A 26,466-nucleotide genomic window follows, 5' to 3' on the forward strand; every position below is an offset into this window, starting at 1 on the left:
TTGTTTGTATCATCATCTGGTTCTCCTAGAAATGGGGCCATCCCAGCTAGGCATTGGATAATTATAGCAGCTTTCCCATGCAGTCAGGGGTTGTGTGTGCTGAGAATCGAGGAGAGGCTAGAAAGAGAAAGAGCGTTGTTTGGAGATGTAAATAGGAGACTTACACTGCTTTTTCTGAGCCAAACTAAAGGGAAAAATAAATACATAGTAAATGGCTAAGGAACTATGAAAGTGAAATGAATTGATATTGAGTTATATAACACCAATATGAGGTTAATTCAATACCTTCAATACAAAATAGTGTGTCTGGATTTACCCAGAGTTGGTCAGAGTTCCTCCAGAATATCAAATTGAACAGCAAAGAAGTGAACAAAACACACAAACAGAAGCTTCTTGGGCAAATATATATATATATATATATATATATATATATATATATATATATATATATTTACTATAGTTTCCTCTGTGATACATATAGGTACAGGTTAATAGAGAGAAATTACATTTTTTATAAGGTATGATTTCTAGATTGGTTCTTATTTGACCAGATATTAGAGGCAATTTGCATTTTAATTTGAAGAATGGTTGGTTTTAACTGTTGATTATGTTAAACTAAATAACTTAATGGTGTAACATAAGGCTCAATATAACAAGTAGTATGGGATTCTTTACAACAAGCTCATTAACTTAGGTATGACACCTTTACCTTTCAAAGCTCAATTTCTTCATCTGGTGGTCTCTATAAGAACCTCAATCACCAAATAAAATGAATAATTTTCATCACAAGGTTTTCATTGAGCCAGAAATGTGAAGCAATAATATAAAAAAGATGTTCAGCAATAAGAACTAAGTTTCTAACATACTCATTTTCCCTCCCCATTACAATCCTCCCTCTCCCAAGACTTTGATTTAGTTCTCAGTTAACAGAGAAATACTATTAATCACAATATATTTTCTGATAGCATCATATAATTGAGGTTGTATTGAGCTACACCATCACAAAAAGTAACAAATATAAAAGTGCAAGTTCCCTCTCTCTCTTTCTCCCTCCCTCTCTCTCCCCTTCCTCCCTCTCTCTTTCCTTCCATCTTGCTCTCACACTCAGAACTCTATTTAAAAGAAAAGTTGGAGGGAAAAAGTAGGATGGGGGAATTACTAGCAAAAGATCAGATCTAATCCTTGGTAAATTTTACCTAGCCTATTGTTTTCACCAAGTATAGAAACACAATATTTCTATGTAAATCTACAGTTGTAAAAATACAATATAGTCAAGAATATATTTGTAACACAGACAATAGTGTGGTGAAGACCTGGGGTGGAAGGTGGGGGCAGGATAGAAAGGGTCAATGAGGGGGGAAAAAAGGGACATACTAATATGTAGTACTTTCAACAATAAAGATTTTTCTTAAAAAAGAATATTTTTGTAGCTGTCTACAAAAGGATCCCAGTATGTGATTTAGCTTTATACAATTTTTTTAAGGTCTAAAATCAATTGCAACACTGCTCAGTTTTTTAAGGTGTTTTCTACATTTACTGTGAGAAGACATCTATACTAATAATAGAGGAATATGCAAATTGTCTGGGACACTGTCACAGTAACAGTAATGACCGGACAGCAGGCTGCGTGGGGCAACAAGGCTGGCAGGGGAGTTAATGAGGGAGACCAAAAGACTGAATAGCAGGCTGTGTGGGGCAACCAGGCTGGCGGGGGGGGGGGGGGGGGCACTAAGAGGCGACCAGGCCAGCAGGGGGGGGGGGAAGTTAGGGGTGACCAGGCCGGCAGAGGGGGACAGTTGGGGGTGACCAGGCCGGCAGGCAGAGGTGGTTAGGGGTGATCAGGCAGGCAGGCAGGCAGGTGAACTGCTTTTAATTTAATATAATTTCCCAATGCTGTCATTGGGAAAATGTATTAAATTAAAAGCAGTCTTTCATAGATGGGATTGAGCATGGTAGAAATGATGGTGGTAAAACAGCAGTTTAACCAGCAGTTGGACATCCCCCAAGGGATCCCGGATTGGAGAGGGGAGGGTGCAGGCTGGGCTGAGGGGACCGCCCCCCACCCCGTGCACGAATTTCATGCACTGGGCCTCCAGTTTTAAATAAATTTCAAAGTTTTGAAACCGGATACAATGTAGAATTTAAAATATTTCTCCACATTTTGGCTATGTTAACTTAACCTTAGAAATACTAATGGTTTCAAAAATGTATTTCTACAAAAGTCAAAATTATTGAGTTATTATTGAGTCAACATTAGCTTCCCAGCATTTTAGAAAAAATTAAGTTCTCTCTTTCCTCCACTCTCTCTCCCTTTTTCCTCTCCCCCTTATTTCAATTTGCTGCTAAAAAGATACATTCAAATATTACTAACTATAATTATTAAGTTAAACTTCATAATTGTATTTCTCAAAGTGAGACATTAGGAGGAAGCTTTATATTTATTTTACTTAAAATTATTATCTGTGCATCCATACAATGAAATATGCAATCATTTGTAAAGGAAGAAGCTTATCTTTATTTTAGAACGTGTATATACTAGTGGCCCAGCATGTGATATCGTGCGCAGTAGGCTGCTTCTCTGGGAGCTGGTGGGAGGGAGCCACGCCCCTTCTGCAGGAACCGGGAGCAAGCCGCCTCTGCCCGTGGAAGGCGGGAGTGAGCCACCACCACCTGCGGGAGCCTGGAGGGAGCCATGCCACTTCCACGGGAGCTGGGAGGGAGTGCACCGCTTCTGTGAGAGGCAAGAGGCAGCTGTCACTGCCGCCCACGGGAGGTGGGAGGAAGCCGCTACTGCTGCCCATAGGAGTGAGGAGTGTGGGGGACCGAGAGGTGGTCCATGCATCTCCTGGTGACCTGTGGCACATGCAGCCCTGCACCTCCCCATGCCCAGCCCCACCCACCTGTGTGTGCCTGCTGCACACACAGCCTCCTGCTGATAGGTCATTACTGTGACAGCATCCAGACCAATTTGCATATTAGTTCTTTATTATATAGGATATCTACAATATGTTGTATAGTGTAAGCAGAAAAGCATGGGTTAGAGTGCACATAGTAAAAATAGTAAATACCAATTTTCTTCATCTATGTAAAAGTCTAAGAAGATATAAGACAAAAATAAGTGTTGTCTTTAGATGATTAGGATTCCAGCTGATTTTTATTTTCTTTGTTAATCTTTGAAAATGCTTTCTGGTAATGAGCAGATATTGATGCTGTCATTGGGAAAATGTATTAAATTAAAAGCAGTCTTTCATAGATGGGATTGAGCATGGTAGATATGATGGTGGTAAAACAGATTGCTATGCTGAAAGTCTCACAAAATTCTTTCTCTCTATTAGATGGTAATTCCTAAAACTCATAAAATTTGAGTAAAAACCAAAAGGAGGAACTTGGCTCTCAGGAAGGCAGGGCCTCTGTGTTGCACCCTGGCTGGTGATTCGTCACTTCCCACCAAAGTCCAGTGACCCTTTGACAAGTGCTCCTTGGTGTGGCCCTTCCAACAGGCATCCAGCTCTATTACAGGCTTTCTTTCTCCTAATTCTGGTGCATAAAACTTTGCAGGAGACTTTGACTCCATGTCCAGTTGGACAAGCCTTACTTCCCCTTTCTTGTAGCGTCCATGCCTCCATCGCTCTCTGCCAATCATCAGGCTCTCGTCCCCAGGTGCCTAAAGAAATATAAAATTCCCAACAGGTATTCTGCCTCCCATTTCTTCCATCTTTTATTCAATCTATGCATGCCAACTTAATTCACTCTCCCTTCTAAAATGTTACATTTAAATACATTGCTCTTTTGTTGAAAATTCTATAATTCTATCTAACATAAGAAAAAAGTCTATAGGCTAAAATTTAAAGCCCTCCATAATAAGCTCACTGGTTGGGCAATTTTGTCTGCCTCAAGCCTCCAGTAAAGTCTCTATTCAATGATAACAATCAAATCACTGAATCAACCGTTAGCTTCAATACTACCAAGTGTTGGTTCTTACTGTTTTCTCTGTCTGGGTGGCTTACCTCATGGATTCCACCAGATCCACTTCTATAATATAAAGGCAAATTTAGAATCCACGCTTCATAGGCTACTATCCCACTTGATCCCTGGGAGATCTCCTTTTTCCTAAAGACCTGTCCTACTTCCACTTTTGATCCTGTGCATTGTGTCACTTGGGGATGTTTTCTGCAGCAAAATGCAAGTGTCTAAAGGGTAAGACATGGTTTTTATCATTTATGTTTTTAAATCACCTAGAACTATTGATCTTTGTAATCTTTTAAGATTTGTCACTCAAATATTTTTTTATTAGCACAAACATTAAGCATTATGGTTTCTAAACATTTTGGGAGAGAAACCTAACACTCCACTTTGTGTGTGTGTGTGTGTGTGTGTGTGTGTGTGTGTGTGTGTGTATAAGTAAAGAATAAAATGCAAGACAAATCAGTAATGTTTGAGTTAACCTCTATGAAAACCACAAAAGTAAGTTTACCATTTTGCTCAACTTCCTATTTCTGAAAATGTCCTTTTCTCATTGAGGGTAAGTGTTTAGATGGAGCATAGAAAAAGTTTGTCCAAAACAACCAGTTATGGCTTGCCAGTAGCAGAAATAATGTGTGTCCCTGCTTCTCTTTGTAAATAATTGAATTTGCCTCTGAAGTTCAAGGAGTTCAAGATTTCTTTTTGTGTGTGAAACTGACTGCTTCTGTTTCCTCTTTATATGAGCAGAGTATACTCTAAGACAGAAGAAATGCCGTGCAATTGGGATTTGGTGAGCAGCGAGGATAATAGAAGAGATTGACATGACTTCTATAGAAGAGTTATTTTTAAGCTTAGAGAATGCCTATCCCCATGCTGAAAGGGCCTTTAGAAAATAATATTGGGATTGAAAGACAATGGAAGCAAAATTCCCATCATCTGGGAAAGCTGTGCTGGTCTGCAGGGTGTTGCTGCCACCTGCTGCATGAAAACAGCCATGGAGCAGCTGTCACCTGGGTCTCGCAGCTGCAGGACACCAGGTGCATCCAATTAAGATTCTGTGAGCATCTGAATTTCTTTTTCCCTCTCTTAGGTTCTGGGTGGGTCCCAAAGGAAAACTAGTGAAATCTGATGACCTCTGGCTGCAGAGGTTTCTAGATATAAGAACCATTAACCAGGCCCTGAATAAATACCCAGAGAGGGCCGATTTGCCCAGCAGCCACTGACCAGGTGCTTTGAGTAGCCAAACCCAATGAGAGGTAAGGATTCCATTAAAAGTTAATAGATAGCTCAGGAAAATATATGACAATTTCCTTTTTATAAAATTTAAGGTGTTTTATTTTATATTTTTAATCTTTTGTGGAGTTGCTTTACTTTAAAGAAATAAAAAATAGGAGAAATCTAGCCCTGTCCAGTGTGGCTCACAGTTGGTTAGAGTTGTTACCCACAACAAAAGGTTCAATTCCCAGTCAGGGCACATACCTAGGCTGAGGGTTTGGTCCCCAGTTGGGATTTGTACAAGAGGCAATCAATCAATGTTTCTCGTTTACACAGGTATTTCTCTCTCTCTTTCTCTTTCTCTCTCTCTCTGAAATCAATAAACATATCCTCATACTAGGATTTTTTTTTTAAAAAAAGGAGATATCTAAATACATCGAGTGGGGAGGGATATTGTTCTTAGAGAATTCAATAAATTTACATGTTTATTGGTTCCACTTAGGTAAATTCCCCTTAATATGAGAAGTGGAGTTAGGTAACTAAATTTCTTCCCCAGCCTTGCAATGTGTCCCAATTTAGTAGGGACACCAACCTACAGATCAGGATCTCCCCGTTATACCTATTGAACTGTTTTTACCTCCATAGTCCATCACTGTCATTTACTGGAATTTCTAGGGGAAATGAGGAAGGGATGAAGGCATCAAGTGCCATGATGTCTCCTCCTTTCAATCAAAGACTCTAAACTCCCCAACTCTCTCTCTGAAATATGCTTGTCATCACCACCTAACCCAACACCTCCAGTAATCTGAGACTTGGTGGGTAGGTTGGGGGCGTGGTAAATGCTTGAAGAGGCCTAAATTAGGAAATAGGTAACTCCATCTTCTGCCCTTTGCAGGAAACATCATTAGCTGAGTAGTAATGAGTAAGTATGACAATCATGGCAAGTATGTGTACAGGGTAGCCTGGACATCCAGGAAGATGGTAGCCCTGTTTCACCATCTGCAAATCTCTCTTCTCCCAGCTAAAATCTAATCCCCTCAATGACAAGGATGATGCCTTATGTCTTAGCATCATTCATATTCACCCCAAGTCCCTGAATTGGGGAGATCAGTATGCACTTAATGACATGATGTCATGATACATGATACATGATACATGCTGACAACCTGGTGAAAATTCTCTCTCCCTGGCCTCAAAAAGAAATTGTCACCTCGTGAATGAAGTTCCACCTTTGCCTTTGTCTTTAGGTTTTCTGGGTGCTGCCAAAATGTAGTAGTGAGATTGAGGTCACAGAATATGTCACCTATTGTCCATATAGTTGTATGTTGACACATATATTACTCATTTTTATACTTTATTACACTTAACACTGCAGTCTTCCAACTAATGCTTGTCTTCTTAATGTTGGAAGGTGAAGATGGTCTATTTTATCCTAAGCTAGAAAACCACGAAGTCATATCTGTCAAGGGACACTCATCATGTCCGAGGGGTCACTTCCCTGTCCTCCTATCTTGGTCCTCTGTAAATGGAAGTGACTGGGCAGATGTAACATGCTTGGTGGCTAGCTGAGGTAGGAACTTCTCTGCCTTTGCATTTTGATTGTTTCAGACTTGCTCTCTACGGTTTTGGGCCTCATGAGACACAAGCTTTTATGCCATCAGCACAAGAGGCCTCCCACCAGCACTGTGGGTGACTTCCTTGTCTAACTTCCAGTTCTTCCCAGACCAGGGGCAGAAAAGGAGCCCTCACTCCCCACCCCCAGGAAATGTGGGTCCCCTGCAAGAGGGGAGACAATAAATTTTGGTTTGATAGTTAATGCTCCCCTCAGTTACTTTTCAGATTTTATTAAATGTGTTAATGTTTTGTTCTTTCACCCTGGAGCAATTCTGGAAAGCAAATACATTTTAAAATTGAACAGAAAAACTATTATAAAAGACAGGAGGCTCACATTTGTTAAATGACTTTGTGCTCCTGAAAGAAGTGCATGAAAAGCACATTATGAACTGCTCTGCGTGATTTCCTTTGGATTTAGAAGCAGCTCGACTGACACAGAGATCCTGACGGAGAGAATCTGTGGGTACTGAAACGTCTTTTAACAAAGGTGATATACAAGGTTTCAGAGGACAATTTTGACTCTGTTCTGTTGAAGGTTATACTGAGCTCTGAACCACATTACTTTCCTGTCTACGTTTCATTTCCTGGGGCCTTGCCAAGTGATAAACAGACACAGGCGTGTGGTAGATTTGGGGTTTTTCAGTGTGAATAGGGTGGCTCCAGTTTGTTTAGTTAAAGGCATCAGTTGACTTCTGTGATCATGGTGAAAATGCTGCGGTAAGGCCTTCAGGAGACAATGGAGAAAAAATGGACATACCGTGCTGTCTGTTCCATCATCCAGATACATTTTGTCAGGGGTAAGGCTTCCAGTTGTACTTTCTTGTCAAATCAGCCACTTTAGGGGGCGAGGGAGGCCTCTTGCTCATTGAAGATGCCTCATACGGCTGCTGAAATTGAGCACAAAGGCAGATGGTTCTGAAGGTTTTCAGTTATGTATTTAAGCAGCCGCTATGGGGGAGCTGTTAAGAGTCTACAAAGGATTACTAAGGAACAATAAAACCAAGAAGGGGATGGGTGGTTTGTGCCATTGCTCAGAGACATTTTTTACCCATTTCCTTCCTAAGAGTATCTCTGGAGTAACTGGGAAATTTTGCTTCTTAGAAATGAAATGTTCTCCAAACAGTAGTCAGAACAACTCTGGAACACTAAAAAAATAAATAACTCACAAAGCCATCAATGTTCCGAGATCCTTGCTCAAATTTTTTCTCTCTTTCAACTATCCATTTTTTTCTTCTTTTGGATATAACAAGCATTTCTCCTCTAAATACGAATGTTGTTAGCAGTTGAGCATATGTTGAATTTAATGAGCCATGTGCAGGTGACAGACCTGGGAGACATAGCAGGGTCCTTATGACAGTGGGAACCAAAGCCTAATGGGCCTATTTAGAAATGGTAGGAAGAAAGATTAGTTCTGTATCCCACAGCATGAGGGTATTATAGTGATCCCGAGTGTCTTAAGAATTAACTCTGCTTTTCAGATAGAGCTACTAAGATTTTTAAGGAGAATTTCTGAATCAAAGGAGGCTGGAATATAATGCAGTAGATAGGATCATAGGATCAGAAGCATATTATCCAGCAAAGGAGAGCTCACAGAGAGATACATTAAACTGTACTAACCTCTGCCTACCCATGCTTTTGCATCCATAAAAGTGTAATAATTCCTGTTTGTCGAGTACCTTTGAGAGCCTGTTTCTTCTCAGTTGCTTGTCATCTTTTTATCTTTTCCCTTTGTTAGCTTCTGTGGTACTTGTCACAATAATATGTCATTCCTATAAAAGTATTCCATGTTCATTCTAAAACTGAGGCTTACGCTATTGAAAGTATGTCAAAGATGCAATACTTAACATACTTAAGTCCCCTGTACCATTTGATCAGAGAACTGTGGGAGAGAATCTTCTTTTATATCTAGTATTTCAAAACATTGATTATAGATGATGCTAACCAAATGATTTATCTTTAGTGGAAATTTTACCTGAGGTGTTTTTTCCCCTTCTCCCCCCATAAACTCCAACTACATGGAGATAAAGGCCCTTTCAATCCATATATTGAATATCAAATTTCCTACCCTTCTCAGCCAATCTGGGGGTCATTTTGGAGGTTATGAGGTTATAGAAAGAGTGCAGATTCTAGGCAGCCCAATTCATATTCTTTTACTGAGGTATAACTTTGAACAAACAACTTAATCTGCCTGTGTCTCAGTTTCCTCTTTGAAAAGGACTATTAATAATATCACTCTAGTATTTGAGAAGGATTAAACATGACAGCATATGTAAATACCTCTTGTACATATATTTTTTAAAAACTGCTACACAGAGTTTATAGTTGTTTTTGTAGTTTTAGAAAATGCCACTTGAGTGTTACATGCAGCTGTTGATGCATAACCAAAAAAGCCAATTGTGTTAAATGTAAGAGTAGTTGCCATAATAAGTTTGATGGTGAATTTCAATTTTAAAATAGTCTTGATTTTATTCACCGGTAGCTAGAGATCTTGTTATTTTTTAGATTAGACCAACCAACAAAAAGTAAACATTCAGAAGTAAGTTCCTCTTGTATCCTAAAGTAAATGCCTCCTCACATGTATTGAGATCCAGGCTTCTCTATCTGGGTCGTGCATGAGCTCTCCCCAATCCCCGAGGCAGCCAGGGAGAACATTCCCGTGGTGCTCACTCACTTCATCAAAGTCATCCAAGTTTATAATTAAGAGGCACTCCATGCGAATCATGTAAACTGATGGCTCATGTTCTTCCTTTTCAGGTATATGGGAAGGAAAATTCAACGCAGGAGAAGACATTTATGCTTTACCTGGCTCTGATGTCAATCTGACCTGCCAAACACAGAAGAAAGGCATCTTGGTGCAAATGCAATGGTCCAAGGTCACCAAAAAGGTAGACCTCATTGCCCTTTATCACCCCCAATATGGCTTCCACTGTGCCAGTGGGGTTCCCTGTAAGTCACTGGTGACTTTCACAGAAACTCCTGGGAATGTGTTAACATGGACTCTGCACTTAAGGAGCATGTCTTCCTCACTCAGTGGGAAGTATGAGTGCAGCTTTATTTTTTATCCACAAGGCAGTCAGACTAAAATCTACAACCTTCTCATTCAGAAAAATGGTAAGCACAAATATGTATTATGTGTCGACTATGGGCTAAGCATGGTACTAAGTATGCAAAGTTGAACGGAAAGCAGTATTCCTTATAAGGGATACAGAAACTGATCAAATAATTCCACCAATAAATGTAAAATTGCAACAGTGATAAGCAACAAGAATTGCAATGATCTTGTGAGAGAGCATATAATAGCTGTCACGGAAATTGTCTCTGTGAAAGCAGCGCCCGAGCTGAGATCTAAAGAAAGACTAGGTGTTCACACCATTTCAGAGGTGAGAGGTTAGTGAGTGACCCAGAGAGAGGCAACAGCTTGTGTGAAGGGCTTTGCAGTGTCTGAGGAAATGGGAAATATCAGTGGGACTGTGGTGCAGAGATTAGGGGATCAAGTGTGAGATATGGTAAGGGCCAGATCTTGTAAGACATTGTCAGCCATGTTTGAGGTTTTGATTTTTATCGTGGGAAGACATTGAAGCATTTTCAGCAAATGATGGTATGACATTTATAGCCTAGTTGTATTTGTGTTATGAAAAGATCATCCTGACCTTAGTATGAGAATGAAATGAAGGTGGATAAGAAGGAGATGCTGGAGACAAATTAGGAAAAATCTTAGGGGACCAGAGGAGACAGTGTTGTTTGGGTTGATATAAAAAGAAAAAGATAAAAGAAAAAGAGAAATTTTATGCACTGGGCATAAAAGAGACATGACTTGGTAGTATAAGACAACTGCAGTATGAGTGAAGGAGAGAGAAAAATTGAGGTTGATATCCAGGTGTCTGGCACACACACCTGAATGGCAGTGCCATTTGCCAAGGTAGGAGGCAAAGAGGATAGAGCAGGTTTGTGGAGGAATTCACAGAAGTGCTCTGGATATATTTAGTATAGGGTAGCTAAGGGTGCCAACAAGGCTGCTGCACATGTAGCGTTCACACAAAGATGCTTTGGGCACCTGCTCTGCAGGCAGGAGTTCTAGGCTTAAGTTCTAGCTCCTTTCTGGCTAGAAATGAATTTCACCTGGGATCTGTCATGTCAATTCTCTGAGTCCATCTGGAAAATCACCATAATAATTCCCACCCTAAAGTACTTGGTCATAAAATCAATTATTTCTATTTCTACTAATAAGTCAACAAATGAAAAATGCACTGGAAATGGAATGTTTTTAACTCAAGGCAAAGTGGCCTAGTAATACAAGAAAAAAAACACACCAGAAAATAACTCATGAAGGCTGTGCTAAGGGGGGGCATAGAGCTGCCCATGACAAGCAGGTATGGATTTATTACCTCCTCTCCATTTATTATCAAGAAATAAGACCATGGGGTTGAAACAGTCCACCTACAGACTAGAACCTTTTCCATCACCACCTTACAGTGCCCTAGTTCCCTTGCTGTTTGTTTTCCAGGAAAAAAAAAATGCAATTGAGTTCAATTGGGAATAGGGTGGGGTGGGATTGAGTGAATAGAAATAAGGAGAACATCATTCATGCATTGGGGTCAGGCGGCTCAGATTTTAATGTTAACTCTGTCGTTTACTATATACGTCATCTTTGCCAATTTATTTCAAGTCTCTAAGCTTTTGTTTCCTTATATAACAAACATAATAGGTAATTATAGTGCCTCCTCTATAGATACCATTATTTTGATGATTAAAAGAGATAATCTATGTGAAGCACTTAGCATGGTTCCTATGGAAGGACACAAGTGTGGTAAATGGTAGTTTTCATTAAGTATAATATAGTACTGAGTAAATTATTTTACAATTCTTATTAAAAATGAACCCTCCTCCCTCTTTTTATACTTGTCTAATTTGGAACCCAAGAGTACATTTATTATACATGAGCACAAGTACACATTGACCTTGGCTTAGACATAGATTTTTTTTACCTCTGTGTAGATCTGGAAACTATACTATTACATATCTGAAGACTTACTGTTTACTCTTCAAGATTGGCAACATAGATTGATATGCCTCTAGGAAATAGGATACAGATCTTATATGAAATATAATGTTTTCAACATGAAGTCAGAAATGGAAAAGAGGTAGTATGTTCTCTAAAATGAAGAGTGGTATTGCCTTTAAGGAAAGTGTGTTTCTTAAAATAAAGGGCAACCCAAGGGGCCCCGTTGTAGCAAAAACAAAACAAACAAACAAAAAACCCTGCACATCAATAGAGAGACAGAGCCAAGTCTGCATCCTGTGTGGTTAGAAAATCCCCAGGCTTCTGACTTAGCTTTGCTGCTGGTCAGCTGGATTGGATGAAAAGCAATGGCCTCAGTGTTAGGGAAATGGTTCTAGTATTGTGTATTTAGGTAGAAAGGGAGGAAAATAGAAACAAGGGGAAAAATTCTTCACTGTGGAGCGACTAAAAATGTAAGCCTGGCATAGAGCTAAGGGGTAGACACTTCACTCAAAGAAGGCGGTTGCCATTCAAAAACCCTGTCTGGCCCCCACGCAATGATAGATCTTTTCCCCCTTTATTCTTTTGATCTTGTCTCACTTCTATTCATACTCGTGCCATTTCCCTCTTAAATCCAGGAGAGATCTTTACATTTGCATGCTAGTTGTGTGGGCAAAGCACACATGGATTGCAAACATTTATGATGTACATAAATAGATGCAAATTGAAGTGATATATAAGAATCTAAATATGAAAATGCTGAGAAACCAGAGGCAGTTGGGACCTCTTCCTGTTTCCTTTCTGTTGTCATATGCGTTATTCCACCCCCTCCTCTGCTCACACAACAGGGCGTGCTAACTCCTGTCCCCTGTTCCTTGAGGGCCTAGCTGAGAAGGGATGTTTTTCTCTTTTCTCAATATTTCATTCCTTTGTGTTAGTCAGTGCTCTGAGGCTGTGGATGAGGGTAGAGATATAATAAATAGTTAGGTGTTTGCTTCTTTTAACAAATATATTTGTATTGACTTCAGAGAGGGAGGAAGAAGGAGAGAGAGATAGAAACATCAACAATGAGAAAGAATCATTGATCAGCTGCCTCCTGCAAATCCCCTACTGGGGATCAATCTCACAACTAGGAATCAAACCATGATCTCCTAGTTCATAGGTCCATGCTCAACCACTGAGCTATGGCAACTGAGCTGGTGTTTGCTTCTTATTCATTTTTACTCAACAGGGTTTCCCCTTAGGTTAGGAGCTTTCAAGTTATTGATGTAGATTGTAAGATGTTGATGCATTTTAAAATTTGTAGTTATTAGGATTCATTATAAGAGTATAATGTGACTTTAATTTCCCAGATTACAACAAAAGCCTTAGAGGCCTTTTACCTTTAGTCACCATGCTGTATATTAGCTCCCAGAACTTATTTATCTTATAACTGGAAGTTGGTACTTTTTTACCTCCTTTACCCATTTTTCCAATCCCCCACCTCCACCTTTGGCAAGCACTAATCTGTTCTCTGTATCTGATTTCATTTATTTTTTAGATTCCACATATAAGTGAAATCATGCAGTACTTGTCTTTCTCTGTCTTATTTATTTCACTTAGCATAATGCTCTCAAGGTCCATCCATCCTATCCAAATGGCAGGATTTCCTTTTCATGGCTGAATAATATTCCATTGTGTATTAGAACATTTCCTTTACCCATTTATCCATTGATGGGCACTTACATTGTTTCCATATGTTTGGCGATTATAAATAACTAGAGGCCTGGTGCATGAAATTCGTGCATGGGGGGTGGGTCCCTCAGCCCAGCCTGCACCCTTTCTCAATGTGGGATGCCTCGGGGGATGTCTGACTGCTGGGTTAGACTCGATCCTGCAGGGGCCTAAACAGGCAGTCAGACATCCCTCTAGCAATCCAGGACTGCTGGCTCCTAACCACTTGCCTGCCTGCCTGCCTGATCACCCCTAACCATTCTGCCTGCCTGATCACACCTAACCACTTGCCTGACTGCCTCATTGCCCCTAACCCCTCTGCCTGCCTGCCTGATTACCCCTAACCACTCACCTGCCTGCCTGATCTCCTCTAACCGCTTTCCTGCCTGCCTGATCACTCCTAACCACCTCTGCCTAGGCCCCTGCCACGGTGGCTTTGTCCAGAATGACATTTGGAATGATGTCCAGAAGGTCTAATTAGCATATTATGCTTTTATTATTATAGATGCTACAATTAACATATAATGCAGATATTTATTGAGACAATAATTTCATTTCATTTAGATATATATCCAGAAGTGAGATTGCTAGATCACATGGTAGTTCTATGTTTAATTTTTTGAGGAATCTCCATACAGTTTTTTATAGTGGCTGTACCAGTTTACATTCTCATCAGCAGTGTACAAGACTTACCTTTTCTCCACATTCTCACCAACACTTGTTATCTCTTGTCTTTTTTATAATAGCCATTCTATTACAAAGTGACATCTTATTGTGGTTTTGATTTGCATTTCCCTGATGAAGAGTGATGTTGAGCATCTTTTCATGTACCTGTTGGCATGTGTATGTCTTCTTTAGAAAACTGTGAATTCAATTCCTTTGCCCATTTTTAAATCAGGTTGTTTGTTTTGTTATTGAGTTGTATGAGTTCTTTATATATTTTGGATAGTAACCCTTTATTAGATATATTAGAGGCCTGGTGCACAAAATTCGTACACAGGGGGCGGGGGGGGGGGTCCCTCAGCCCGGCCTGCACCCTCTCGCAATCCAGGACCCCTCAGGGGATGTCCGACTGCTGGTTTAGTCGGACATCCCTCTAGCAATTGGGGACCACTGGCTCCTAACTGCTCACCTGTCTGCCTGCCTGATCGTCCCTAACCACTCAACTGCCTGCCTGATCACCTCTAACCACTCACCTGCCTGCCTGATCACCCATAACCACCTCTGCCTGCCTACCTGATTGCCCCTAACCACTCGCCTGACTGCCTGATCACCCCTAACCACCTCTGTCTCAGCCCCTGCCACAGCGGCTTTGTCCAGAAAGATGTCCGGAATGACGTCTGGGACGTTATTTGGCTGTCAGGGCTAATTAGCATATTACGCTTTTATTATTATAGATGATTTGCAAATATTTTCTCCCATTCAGTAGGTTGCCTTTTCATTTGATGATTTCCTTTGATGTACAAAAGTTTTTAGTTTGTTGTAGTTCCACTTATTGATTTTTCCTTTTGACTTTCATTTTACTGTTAAATAAAAAATAAAAAAAACATTCAAGTTTTTAATCCATCTTGAGTTGAATTCTGTGTATGGTGTAAGGTAGAGGTTTGTTTTATTCTTTTGCATGTGGCTGTTCAGTTTTTCCAGCACCATTTATTAAAGAGGTTGTCCTTTTCCCTCAGAATACCCTTGATTCCTTTGTAATAAATTAGTTGATCATATATGTGTAGATTTCTTTCTGGGCTCTCTATTCTGTCCCACTGATCTATATATGTTTTTATAATATAAGTTGTTCTTGAATTTGAATGCTAGCTCTTCTTAAATTGTTGTATAACTCTTTAACAAATATTTTTAACAAATATATTATAATGCTAGGCATGAGGAATACAGTAGTATGCATTAGACATGATTCTATCCTCGGGAATCAGGAAGTCCAATGGGAGGAGACAGACATTAATCAAATAAGAAAACAAATTTCAAATTGCAATAGTGAGAATTGCTCTTCAGTAAGAAAGTAGACAGTGTTAAAAAGGGCATAATATAAAAATCAAGAAAATTTTCCTGGAGAAATGACACTTGATCAGGCATTAACCAGGTAATGGTGGGGAATATAGTTTTACGAAGAACAGAGTGTGCGAAGATTGTGGTAGGAGGAAGATATGGTAACTGTGGGGAATTTTAAAAGGTATTAATGTTTTTTAAAGGAGCAGGTTTGGAAGGAAAGAGGTTGAAGATAAGGCTAGAGAGATTGATTAGTCTGGTTAAGTTTTGTTTTTATCCTAAAAACTGTGGAAAATAATTAAAAGGTGGTTTGTTTTTATTTTTATTGTTTTATCTTGCATGTTAAAGAGATTATTGTGACCAACATTTATAGAATGGATTGGAGAAGGACTGAGAGGATAGTTAGTGTAGGCCAGTTAGAAGGCAATGGCAGAAATCTAGGTGAGAGATATCGGTAAAACAGAAAAGTGGCAGTAGATAGAGAAGAATGCTCAGATTAGAAATATGTAGAAGAATCAACCTATAGGATTTGGTGGCAGATTGCTTATGTGGAGTGAGGAATAAAAAGCAGTATCAAGGATGATGCTTTGGTTTCAAATATGTAGAACAGGAAAAAAATGGGAAATTACTCATTGTGTTAGAAAACACTAATGGGTGGTCAGATTGCGTAGGGATTATTTTGGTTTGACTTCATCCACGTTGAGTTAGACAGGAAGTTGAAACATACAGAAGATGTCAGGCAAACAACTGGATATACAATTCCTGATCTAGGTACAGATTTAAACAGAAGACACAAACTGGTGAACCACCTGAGTGTGGGTGCTAACTGAAGTTCTGAAAGTGAAAGAAATCATATAGAGGTAGAAAATCAACTTAGAAAAGCAATGTGGCCCTTCAACAGAGTCTATGGTGATGGATGGAAAAAAACAAATATTCAAATTGAATAGAACAGTAACTAAAGAGGCAGGAGTAAAATTGGGAGAATTGCATTATAAAAACCTAGAATAATAATAATATTTAATAAAGGAAGTAGTCGTTGCTTCTGATGTTTCTGAGAGGGCAAAATGATTATTGTATTGTATTTATAAACATAAAATTTATTGATCACAAGAGCTGTTTTGTGTCATTATTAGAGTTGGAAGTCAGAGTGAAGGGAGAAGAGGTATGAATAGAAGTCAAAGAAGTGAAAACAGCAAATATTGACACAACTTCTAAGAAATGTGTCAGTAGTAATGCAAAGGGTAGGAGAACTTAAATGAGGGTTTTCATTCACATGGTCATGGTAATGGTGGTGGCAGTCACAGTTTTATTTAATGAAAGACATTGGCTATTGTTCCAAAGCAATAAGCAAGATGCAGTTGAGAGTAGTTAAATATACAATGAAAAAGGTAAAATAAATAAATTAAAGTTTCTGAGAAGATGGAGGCAATGAGATCCATAACATTAGTAGTAGGACTATCTTGAAATGGAAAAAAAGAACTTTTTTCATTATACCAGGAGAGAAGGAAACTAGGATGGGTACATATGATAAGGTATGTGCCATCTTGTAATCTTTCCTCTAAAATGGAGAAGATTATCTTCAAGCAAATAAGGAGGCTTCAGAAAAAGACATTTGGAGAGGTTTGAAATACCTTCTACAGATACAAGGAAAATGAGTTCTCTAGGTAGATGTATTTGGATATTTGATCAGTGTTGAACATTCATTTGACTGTGGTATGAAAGTACAGGAAAAACAATTTGCACTGTGGCTTTCTCCAGCACTGCTTGGCTGTTTGGGTCTGTGCATTAAAAAGTAAACAGTTTAGGTCTACCACAGTCTAATTCTCTTTAAATAGATGAAAAAAAAAGGCAAGGGATTTGGGATATTAGAAAGAATATTATTGAAATGATAGAAACTATGGAAGTTTAGCTTGATAATGAGGGAAGAAAAGAAAGAAGACAGGTGATGGATTGAGGAAAAGTAGAGATATCAACTCATTAAAAAATCCAATAAGGTCAGAGAACAGTTGAGATGGGACTAGTTGCATAAGAAGAAGATGTGTTTGTAGGTTTGAATTAGTATTTTGTAGGTGAAGCAATAGTGCTGGGTGTTAGGTCTGAGATGTGATTGTGAGAGTACATGGCTGAAATGGAGTGGAGATAGTTGATGGAGATGACAGTGGAAAGAACTGAGAGGCCAGGTATTGAATAGGTCATCTACATGGTCACTGAAATTACCCAGGATTATATCAAAGAATAATGGATGATGGAAAGTTAGAACAGGAGTCAGCAAACATTCTCTGAAGGGCTAGATAGTAACTATTTTAGGCTTTGTGGTCCATACAGTCTCTGCTACAACTACTCAACTTCACCTTTGTAGCATGAGAGCATCTCTATACAATATGTATGTTATAATAGAACCTTATTTACAAAACTAGAGGCCCGGTGCACGAAATTCATGCACAGGTAGGGTCCCTAGGCCTGGCCGGCAATCAGGGCCTATCAGGGCCTTCTGGCTGCTGGCCAGGGCCTTCCTTCCCCAGCTTTTTCTCGCTGCCGGCTGGGGCCTTCCTTCATTCCATGCTGCCCCCTGGTGGTCAGCACACATCATAGCAAGCGATTGAACTCCCAGTCTCCTGGTCCAACTCCAGTGGGGACAATTTGCATATTAGTCTTTTATATATATATAGATCAGGCAGCAAGCCAAATTTGGCTCACAGGCCATAGTTTTACAACCATTGGGTAATAGGAATGATATTAGAGAAGAAAAGAAAGAAGACAGGTGATGGATTGAGGAAAAGTAGTGGAGAGGGATTCTTTAATTTTTCTCAAGTATGTTACATATAGCTGCTAGTATCCAAGATGATTTTAGGTGATTCATGAAAAAACTTAAAAATTCCTAATTGTGGGAAATTTCAAACATATACAAAATTATATAGAATAGTATCATGAAGATAGCTGGAACTTATGAGAGATTAAACTATAACAAAATTCTAAACATATAACTTCAACAATTATCAACTCATATGCAATCTTGTTTTCCTTAAATTCTTATCAACTGCCCCCTCACAAAATACTTGAAGAAAATCAAGATAACCTATTCATTTTATAATAAATCTTTAAAATATAAAGATGTTGAAAAAATATGTAGTTATGATACCACTATCAGAATTTAAAAAAAACACCTAGTAATTCCTTTTGTCATCAAATATCTAGTTGGCCTCATAATCTTTATTTTTACATTTGGTTTAAGTTAGGATCCAAATAATCTCCATGTGTTGTGATTATTTAATAAACCTCTTTCATCTGAAGGCTATTTTACATTGTTTATTTTTCTTTTGTGATGAATTTGTTGAGTAAATTTGATTATCTACAGTCTGATTATCCCCATATCTATATATTCCTCTTTCACCTTTTGGTTAAATACAGAGATTTAATCACATTAAGGTTTTTGTTTTTATATTTTGTTTTTTGGCAAGAGTACATCATAGATGATGTTATAGAATTACATCAGAAGCACATAATATCTGGCCATGTAATATAAGCAGCCACTAATGAATATTACCTAGGTCCACTAATTTATTATGGATTTCCAAACAGATGTTCTAAATCTATTATTCCTTCATTTATTAGCTGACCCATTCTTATAAAGAAAACTTCTTCTTATCCACCAATTATTTACATGATATACAGTTTGTCTAAGAAAAGCAGAACAGATACTTACTTGGTATTTTCCCTTATTTACCAGTTGTAAAAATAAATTGGTTCACTAGCACTCTTAAGTGACAGTAATTATTTTGTGTTAAGTGTCATGAACTTATATAATTTAAACCCATTCATGAGTTTTGATTCATATGGTTGCTATCTTTATTATGCTGAAAATGCCCCATATATGAAAGCTATTAACCATTTGCATATAAGTTGCAAATATTTTCCCAGTTTGTCATCTCTCCTTGCTTTCTTCTGATAATGTTTCCAGTGCAGAATAAATTTTACTTTTATGAAATAAAATCTCTCACTCTTTTTCCATGTTGGTCCTGATTCTGAATCATAGGAAAAGTTTTTCCCATTTCCAGATTACATAGAAATGCAGTCATTATTTCTAACACTTCCATGGTGTTTTTATTAACATTTAAATTTGTGATGTTAGGTTTCAATTGTAAAAAAAAAGTACCTAAATTTATATACATCCCTAATATGTCTTTTTCTATATTTGCTACTTTTTTCTTTTCTGTGATTCACTTTATAAATTCTCTATTCCATCTCGTAAATCCATCTTTTGTAATGTATAATAGATTTTCAATCCCATCAATTTGCTTCTCAATTTCTGATATTACATTTTTAGGTTATTGTTTTTGATAGATTTTTACTTCTTTGATGACAACTTCAGAATCTGGACAAAATTTACAAAAATGTAATACTTATGTATTTGGGTAATGTACATTAAAATATAATTAACATATAAGGTGGATTTTATGGACTTCACAAATATTAGTGCCTAGATAGTTGTCTGTTTAAAATAAATGTATTTAAGTAAAACAATGACAATATTTTCAAGAATAAAATTAAATAGTAGTAATGGTGGTATGCAAATGTGGCAAAAATATTGTGATGGTGGTATACAAAGAACTTTATTTGGAAGTACTGTTATAGCTAAATGCCTTTAACTATAAAGGGCAGGTGTACTTTTTTTTAAGTTATGGGGTGGAGTAATACTTGAAAGTAGCAATGGAGAGCAAGAAAGGGGCTGACGCAACTCCTGATCTTGAGGAAATAAGGGTACAAGAAAATAAGCAGCCACTATTTGAAAATGATTCAGGGAAGATGTTCCTTGATGGGAAGGCCTGGTTTCAATTAAGCGTAGAAGGGGGAGAGAGTAAAAAGGATAGCTGGAACTTATGAGAGATTAAACTATAACAAAGTTCTAAAGGCTAGGTAGATATACCATCCTCAAATTGAGAAATATTCCACTCTAAATATATATACTGTTGATAATAATGATAATGTTCATCCACGATTCATTAATCATACTCGTGGGAATTTTTCTTAAGTAGCTGAATGGTCAGAAAAGCTATTAGTATAAGGATGATCTTTGCTATATAGATTGTAATAGTTTAAATAAAATAAGAACCCAAACTGAAAGAGCATAATCATTCAATAATTGGAAGTGACTAAACAGATGACGATGGGTATATATGATGGAATGACATAAAGCCTCTAAAAATGTTAACCACAAATTGTTTAAGAATCATGCAAAACATTTTTAAGTAAAATTTATAAGATAACATTTGTTGGTTAATAGGATTGTAAATTATGAGAAACACATGCACACAAACAAGATTTGTATAGATATAAAAATAAGGTTTTTAGCCCTAACCAGTTTGGCTCAGTGGATAGAGTGTCAGCCTGCGGACTGAAGGGTCCCAGGTTCGATTTCGGTCAAGGGCATCTACCTTGGTTGCGAGCACATCCCCAGTAGGGGGTGTGCAGGAGGCAGCTGATTGATGTTTCTCTCTTATCGATGTTTCTAACTCTCTATCCTTCTCCCTTCCTCTCTGTAAAAAATCAATAAAATATATTTTTAAAAAATACGTTTTTAAGATATTAGGATGATAGAGTTGTTTTTATTAGAGGCCCGGTGCATGAATTCATGCATGGGTGGGGTCTGGCCGGCCTGCCCCGATAGGGGTGGGGGGACTGGTCGTTGGGGGTGGGGTCAGCCGGGGGCAGGGCGTGGAAGGACTGTGGACAGTTGGCGGCTGGCCCAGGCCCCTGGTTGAGCTCCCAGTCGAACTCCAGGTCAAGGGGACAATTTGCATATTAGCCTTTTAGTATATGGGGTTATTATTTGATGTTTTAGTTTAATATATATATATATATATATATATATATATATATATATATACACACACACACACATACACACACACACACACACGTATGTGTATAAACCTTTCCACTCAAAAAGGCTATAGACAGCTATTTATCTCATATCACTTTTAAAATGAAACCAATGTGTTAATGATGCTTCCTTAGATTTTCCTTATATATTTTTCTGTATCATTTTTTATTTGAAGGAATTTATAAGCTCTATAAAGACAATTATAAAAACAGGAAAAAGATCAGTGGTTGACAGGAGTTTGGTGGGAGGGAGGGATGAATAATTGGAGTATAGACCATTCTCAGGACAGTGAAATTGTTCCGTATGATACCACAGTGGTGAACACGTCATTATACATGTGTCGAAACCCATAGACTGCACAACCCCAAGAGTGAACCCTAATGTAAATAAACCATGCAGTTTAGGTAATAAAGATGAGTCAGTGTGGGTTCATGATTATAACAAATGTACTGCTGTGATTAGGGATATTAATAGTCGGGGAGGTTGTGCAAGCATGGGACCAAGGGGAATATGGGAACTCTCTGTACTTTCCACTCATTTTGCTGTTTGAGGTTCACAGACATAAAAATATTAAGTCTATTAAAATTTAAAAAGGCAATTATAGGCTAAGATTTAATGTTTTACATTTTATCTGATTAAGGAAATGTGATCTGAAGACTAAAGCATGAATTTAGGGGTAAAGCAGAGGAACATGTCAAATTGTGACATTATTTCTTTTAAAAGAGTCCCTATAATTTTTCAGTGGTAATTTTTCTTAGTGACTTTGTTTTGCCATTTACACAGTAAGGATTTCTCCTCTTTACTTCATAGGTATACCCTGAGGATAGGTGAATCTTTATGCTAAAACAGTTCTCATTTCTTTGATAAAAGGCACTTTATAAACCAATCACAGATCCATGTCTTTTCCACCTTATGTTTTGTTACAGTTATACAGGAAGAATGGAGAAGCAACAATACAATAGAAATAGAGATAAACCAGACTCTGGAAATACCATGCCTTCAAAATATCTCCTCGGAAATTTCATCTGAGTTCACCTTCGAATGGTTGGTGGTAAGTGCTGCCCTTTTCAGTGAATACCTGCAATGATCTTTAAATATTAATGAAGTAAAAATGAATAACAAATAATAATAGGGAAGGAAGCACATACTGGATGAGGGACAGGTATTATGTGTCAGGTTGGGAATGGTTGTGGGGAGACACTCAGCAAGTCTCTGGGTCTATGCATGCACTGATTTAGAAATTAGTTTCTAAAGGTTAGTTTCTATTTCGAGCTATAAGCCAAGCCCCCATTACAGAAAAGAATGTGATGGTGCCCTGGAGAGGAGCCACATCCAGTAGAAGCCCCTACTCACAAATGTTTGTTTTATAAACAACGTATGCCTAGGGATAGACTGCCTTTTCTCAGAATGCTTACCATCACATCCTGGGAAATACACAACATTGCTTTATGAGAGGAAACACAAAATCTAATGCATATAAAATACTAGGGGCCCAGTGTATCAATTTGTGCACCTTGAGAGGAACTGTGGGCCACAAGGCTGCGGTGGGCACAGGGACGGGTCTCGGCCCATCCACCGCGCCCCCGCCCGGCCCCTCCTACCATGGACCCTGGTCCCCTGTGTTCCGGCAGCCCCACTCCCACTGCTGCTGCTCCCATGAGATGATGGCACCAGCCCCGCTCGCACCCCCCTGATGATGCTGAACGATTGTGGACGGTGCTATCAGTGGGTGCAAGCGGCAGCTGCTGCCCCCGATCACCCCTCAGGAGCAAGGGGAGGTGGAGAAACCCTCAGGGGTGATTGGGGCTGGCAGCTGCCACTTGCACCCGCTAACAGCGCTGAGCTATCAGGACCGGCTCACCGGGCAAAGAATTTTTAGTAACCACCACACACTCACCCCGATGACAGCAACCAGGACCCCGTCTTGGTCTGGTGCTCCTGCTCACCTGCTCCATCATCTCGCTGCAGTTGACACCCACCATGTTCCGTGCTCTACTGCCTGCTGCTGATACCTGCCATGTTCCATGCACGCCCCCTGGTGGTCAGCACACGTCATAGCAACCGGTTGTTCAGTTGTTCGGTTGCTTGGTTGTTGCACTATTTGGTCTATTTGCATAATAGGGTTTTATATATATAGATAGGTGGAAAATGTACCTGATAGAAGGAGGACCTTTATTACAAACAGCCACTGGTCAGCTCTATTACTGCCACAGGGATTGGCAAACCTACAGTTGTCTTGTTTTCTGACTTCAAAAACAAATCCAGAAATCTAGAATTTTATGAGAAATTTTCTAAGCCAATCAAATGGTAGCCAGCTATTAGCCAATATACATAGTCCACCTCTAATGTTGTTAAATCAGATAATGTTACTGAACTGAAGGGGCATTTGTGCATATCAAAGCCCCATAAGACATGAACAGGAGTTTGCAGCCAAGAAAGTAAGGATTTGTTAAGGATACGGTGCCATGCCCGGAGTCACAGGTAGCGCATGCTCAAAGACCTGGCTCCTAACTGGTGTCCAGGGCTGGATTATATGGGGTTGGGGGGATCATTAATCATGGTGACTAAGGCAGTTAGGGTGTGGTCTCTGCTGATTGGTGGGTGCTAGAGTAGGAAATATTAATCACTGCATCTAGTCCTGATGTGAACCATGGAGGTTGTTCTGTCCAGTTTCACAAGGATTTGTTCTGTGGGATTGTTCCGTTTTCCTAGGTCCAAAGCTGAAACATAACTGAGGCCAAGATACTATTATTATTTTGATTGAAAACTCTGTCTCTGTAGTCAATAGACCCAGGACTATTGGATGCTGACCAGAACCTCACTGGGACTTAATTATTAAGCAAGGGGAGGGAGGTAGAAGAGTCCAGGCACTGGCTGAGGCCAGTTTGTATCAAAGGGGAAAAAATCAAAATAAAGGGTAGATTTAAAAAAAATAAGGTTAGACACTTCTCCAAAGAGGGTGTACAAATGGCCAATAGATATATTAAAAGATGCTCAACATCACTAATCATCAGAGAAATGCAAATTAAAACCACAATGAGATATCACCTCACACTTGCCATAATGGCTAGCATCAATAAATCAACAAATAACAAGTACTGGAGAGGATATAGAGGAAAGGGAACCCTTGTGCACTGCTGGTGGGAATGCAGAATAGTGCAGCCACTGTGGAAAGCACTATGGAATTTCCTCAAAAAATTTAAAATAGAACTGCCTTTTGACCCAGGTATTCCACTTCTGGGAATATATCCTAATCACCAATCAGAAAGAATATATCCACCCCTATGTTCATAGCAGAATTGCTTACAGTAGCTAAGATTTGGAAACATCCCAAGTTCCCATCAGCAGATAAGTGGATCAAAAAGCTGCAGTACATTTACACCATGGAATACTGTAAAAAAGAAGGAAGTCTTACCCTTTGCAACAGCATGGATGGACCTGGAGAGTATTATGCTAAATGAAATAAGCCAGTCAGAGAAAGACAAATACCATATGATCTCACTAATATGTGGGATCTAATGAAAAAAATAAACTGATGAACAAAGTGTAACCAGAAGCAGAAATACATGGAAAGCTAGACTGGCCGGTGCCCAAAAGGAGAGGGATGGAGTCGTGATTGGATAAAGGTGAAGGAAATAGCTACACAACACCTATGAGTATTCCATGGACACAGACAATAATCTGGTGAAGTCCAAGGAACGGTAGACAGGGGAGGGTGGAGGTAGGCAAAAGGGAAAAGCGGGGAGTGGGGGGAACTCCTGCAATAATGTGAAAATAAGGTTTCTGCACAGTTACAATAACACAAGACTAAAGCAATTATAAAGATAATCATAAACATAGTTGTGGTAATCACAACATGAGTGTTCGTTTAGATGATCCAGAATATGATTATATTATTTTTTAGCTTGTCATCACAATAAAAACACAAAATTAAAAAATTCTTACAGAATCATGGATATCCATGAACATAGCAGCTGATACAGTTTGCAAAATACTATATTTGCTTGAGTTATCATTCATATTTCAAGTTGACCTAGATTTTTGTGGACTGTCTTGGAAAGTAAGTAGACCCTTCATATAAAAAGATTTATCTGGGGATGTGACAAATCCAAAATAACTGACCTGCTAGTAGGCCTTGAAATACAACCTACAGATAATTTCTCACTGGCTACATATTTTTTGGGTAGTCAGTAAAATGAAAGGAAAAATATTCTAAAATATCTTTCTCACTGTTCTAAATTGTCCAATGTCTCTTCGTTATCGGTCAGAAAATGCTCTTATCCTTTCACAGTGTTTGGTTTTTAGATATAAGTCTTCCTGGGCATTATGCCTATGGTTAGTATAACTCAATTGTTCTTGAAAAATGCGATACAATTTGGTTCTTAAAAAAAGGTTTTGAAGAGGAGAGGACCCCAGGAGGGCAGAAACTTGTAATACTAAACATTACAGTAATGGAAATGCACTTTCTATACCTTGGCTTACAATTTTAATGTTTTCCACGAATAGGCAAAAAGTTTCTACCCCAATTATCATAAACTCAACTAATGTGGGAGTAATAAAGCTTACTAATAATAAATAATAATAAAGTTTAGTAAATCTTCACTATGGAGATTTTGGCTGGCTAGTAAGTTGATCTGTAGTGTCTTATCTTATCTTTAGGGTATGTGATCTGTTTTTCCAAGCAAATGTAAAGCCTTCACTTGATCAGTGTCCTTTGTGTGACTATGAGCTTCTCCAGGACAAAAAGCTACATCACTCACTTCAAAAATTCTTAGCATTTGGTATAGTGCCTAGAACATAGGCACTCAATGAATAATGGAATGGCTCTGTGTCTCTTTGTCTCCTTCCCCCACAGTCCTATTCCTTGTCCTCGTATTAAATTGATGGTCACTAAATTGATGCTGTGCATTTGATTGATTAATGAATAGCAGCTCATTAAGTGTCAGTGACTTGATAAATGGTAAGGTATCCTTATCTAGTAATTTTCTTTAAAGAAATGAAGAAGACTAAATGGGCCTCATCTTTGGATCCTGCCAAGACAGTTAGGATAAATGAGGGGCAGAGAGAGTGCACCTGAGGTCAC

General features: G+C 38.7%; 1 protein-coding gene across 1 annotated transcript in view; it reads left to right on the plus strand.

Moving 5' to 3' along the window:
• Positions 1-7,528: 7,528 nt before the first annotated feature.
• CD96 (CD96 molecule) overlaps positions 7,529-26,466 on the plus strand; it is a gene marked incomplete at both ends in the record, with an annotated part of 94,985 nt that continues 76,047 nt past the window's right edge. Inside the window, 3 exons of the mRNA XM_080655218.1 lie at positions 7,529-7,589; positions 9,547-9,903; positions 22,310-22,434. Of these exons, the coding sequence (XP_080511344.1) occupies positions 7,529-7,589; positions 9,547-9,903; positions 22,310-22,434 (543 nt within the window). The remainder of the gene's footprint in view (positions 7,590-9,546; positions 9,904-22,309; positions 22,435-26,466) is intronic.

Source organism: Plecotus auritus, assembly GCF_963455305.1.
Source record: "Plecotus auritus genome assembly, chromosome: 2".
NCBI lineage: Eukaryota > Metazoa > Chordata > Mammalia > Chiroptera > Vespertilionidae > Plecotus > Plecotus auritus.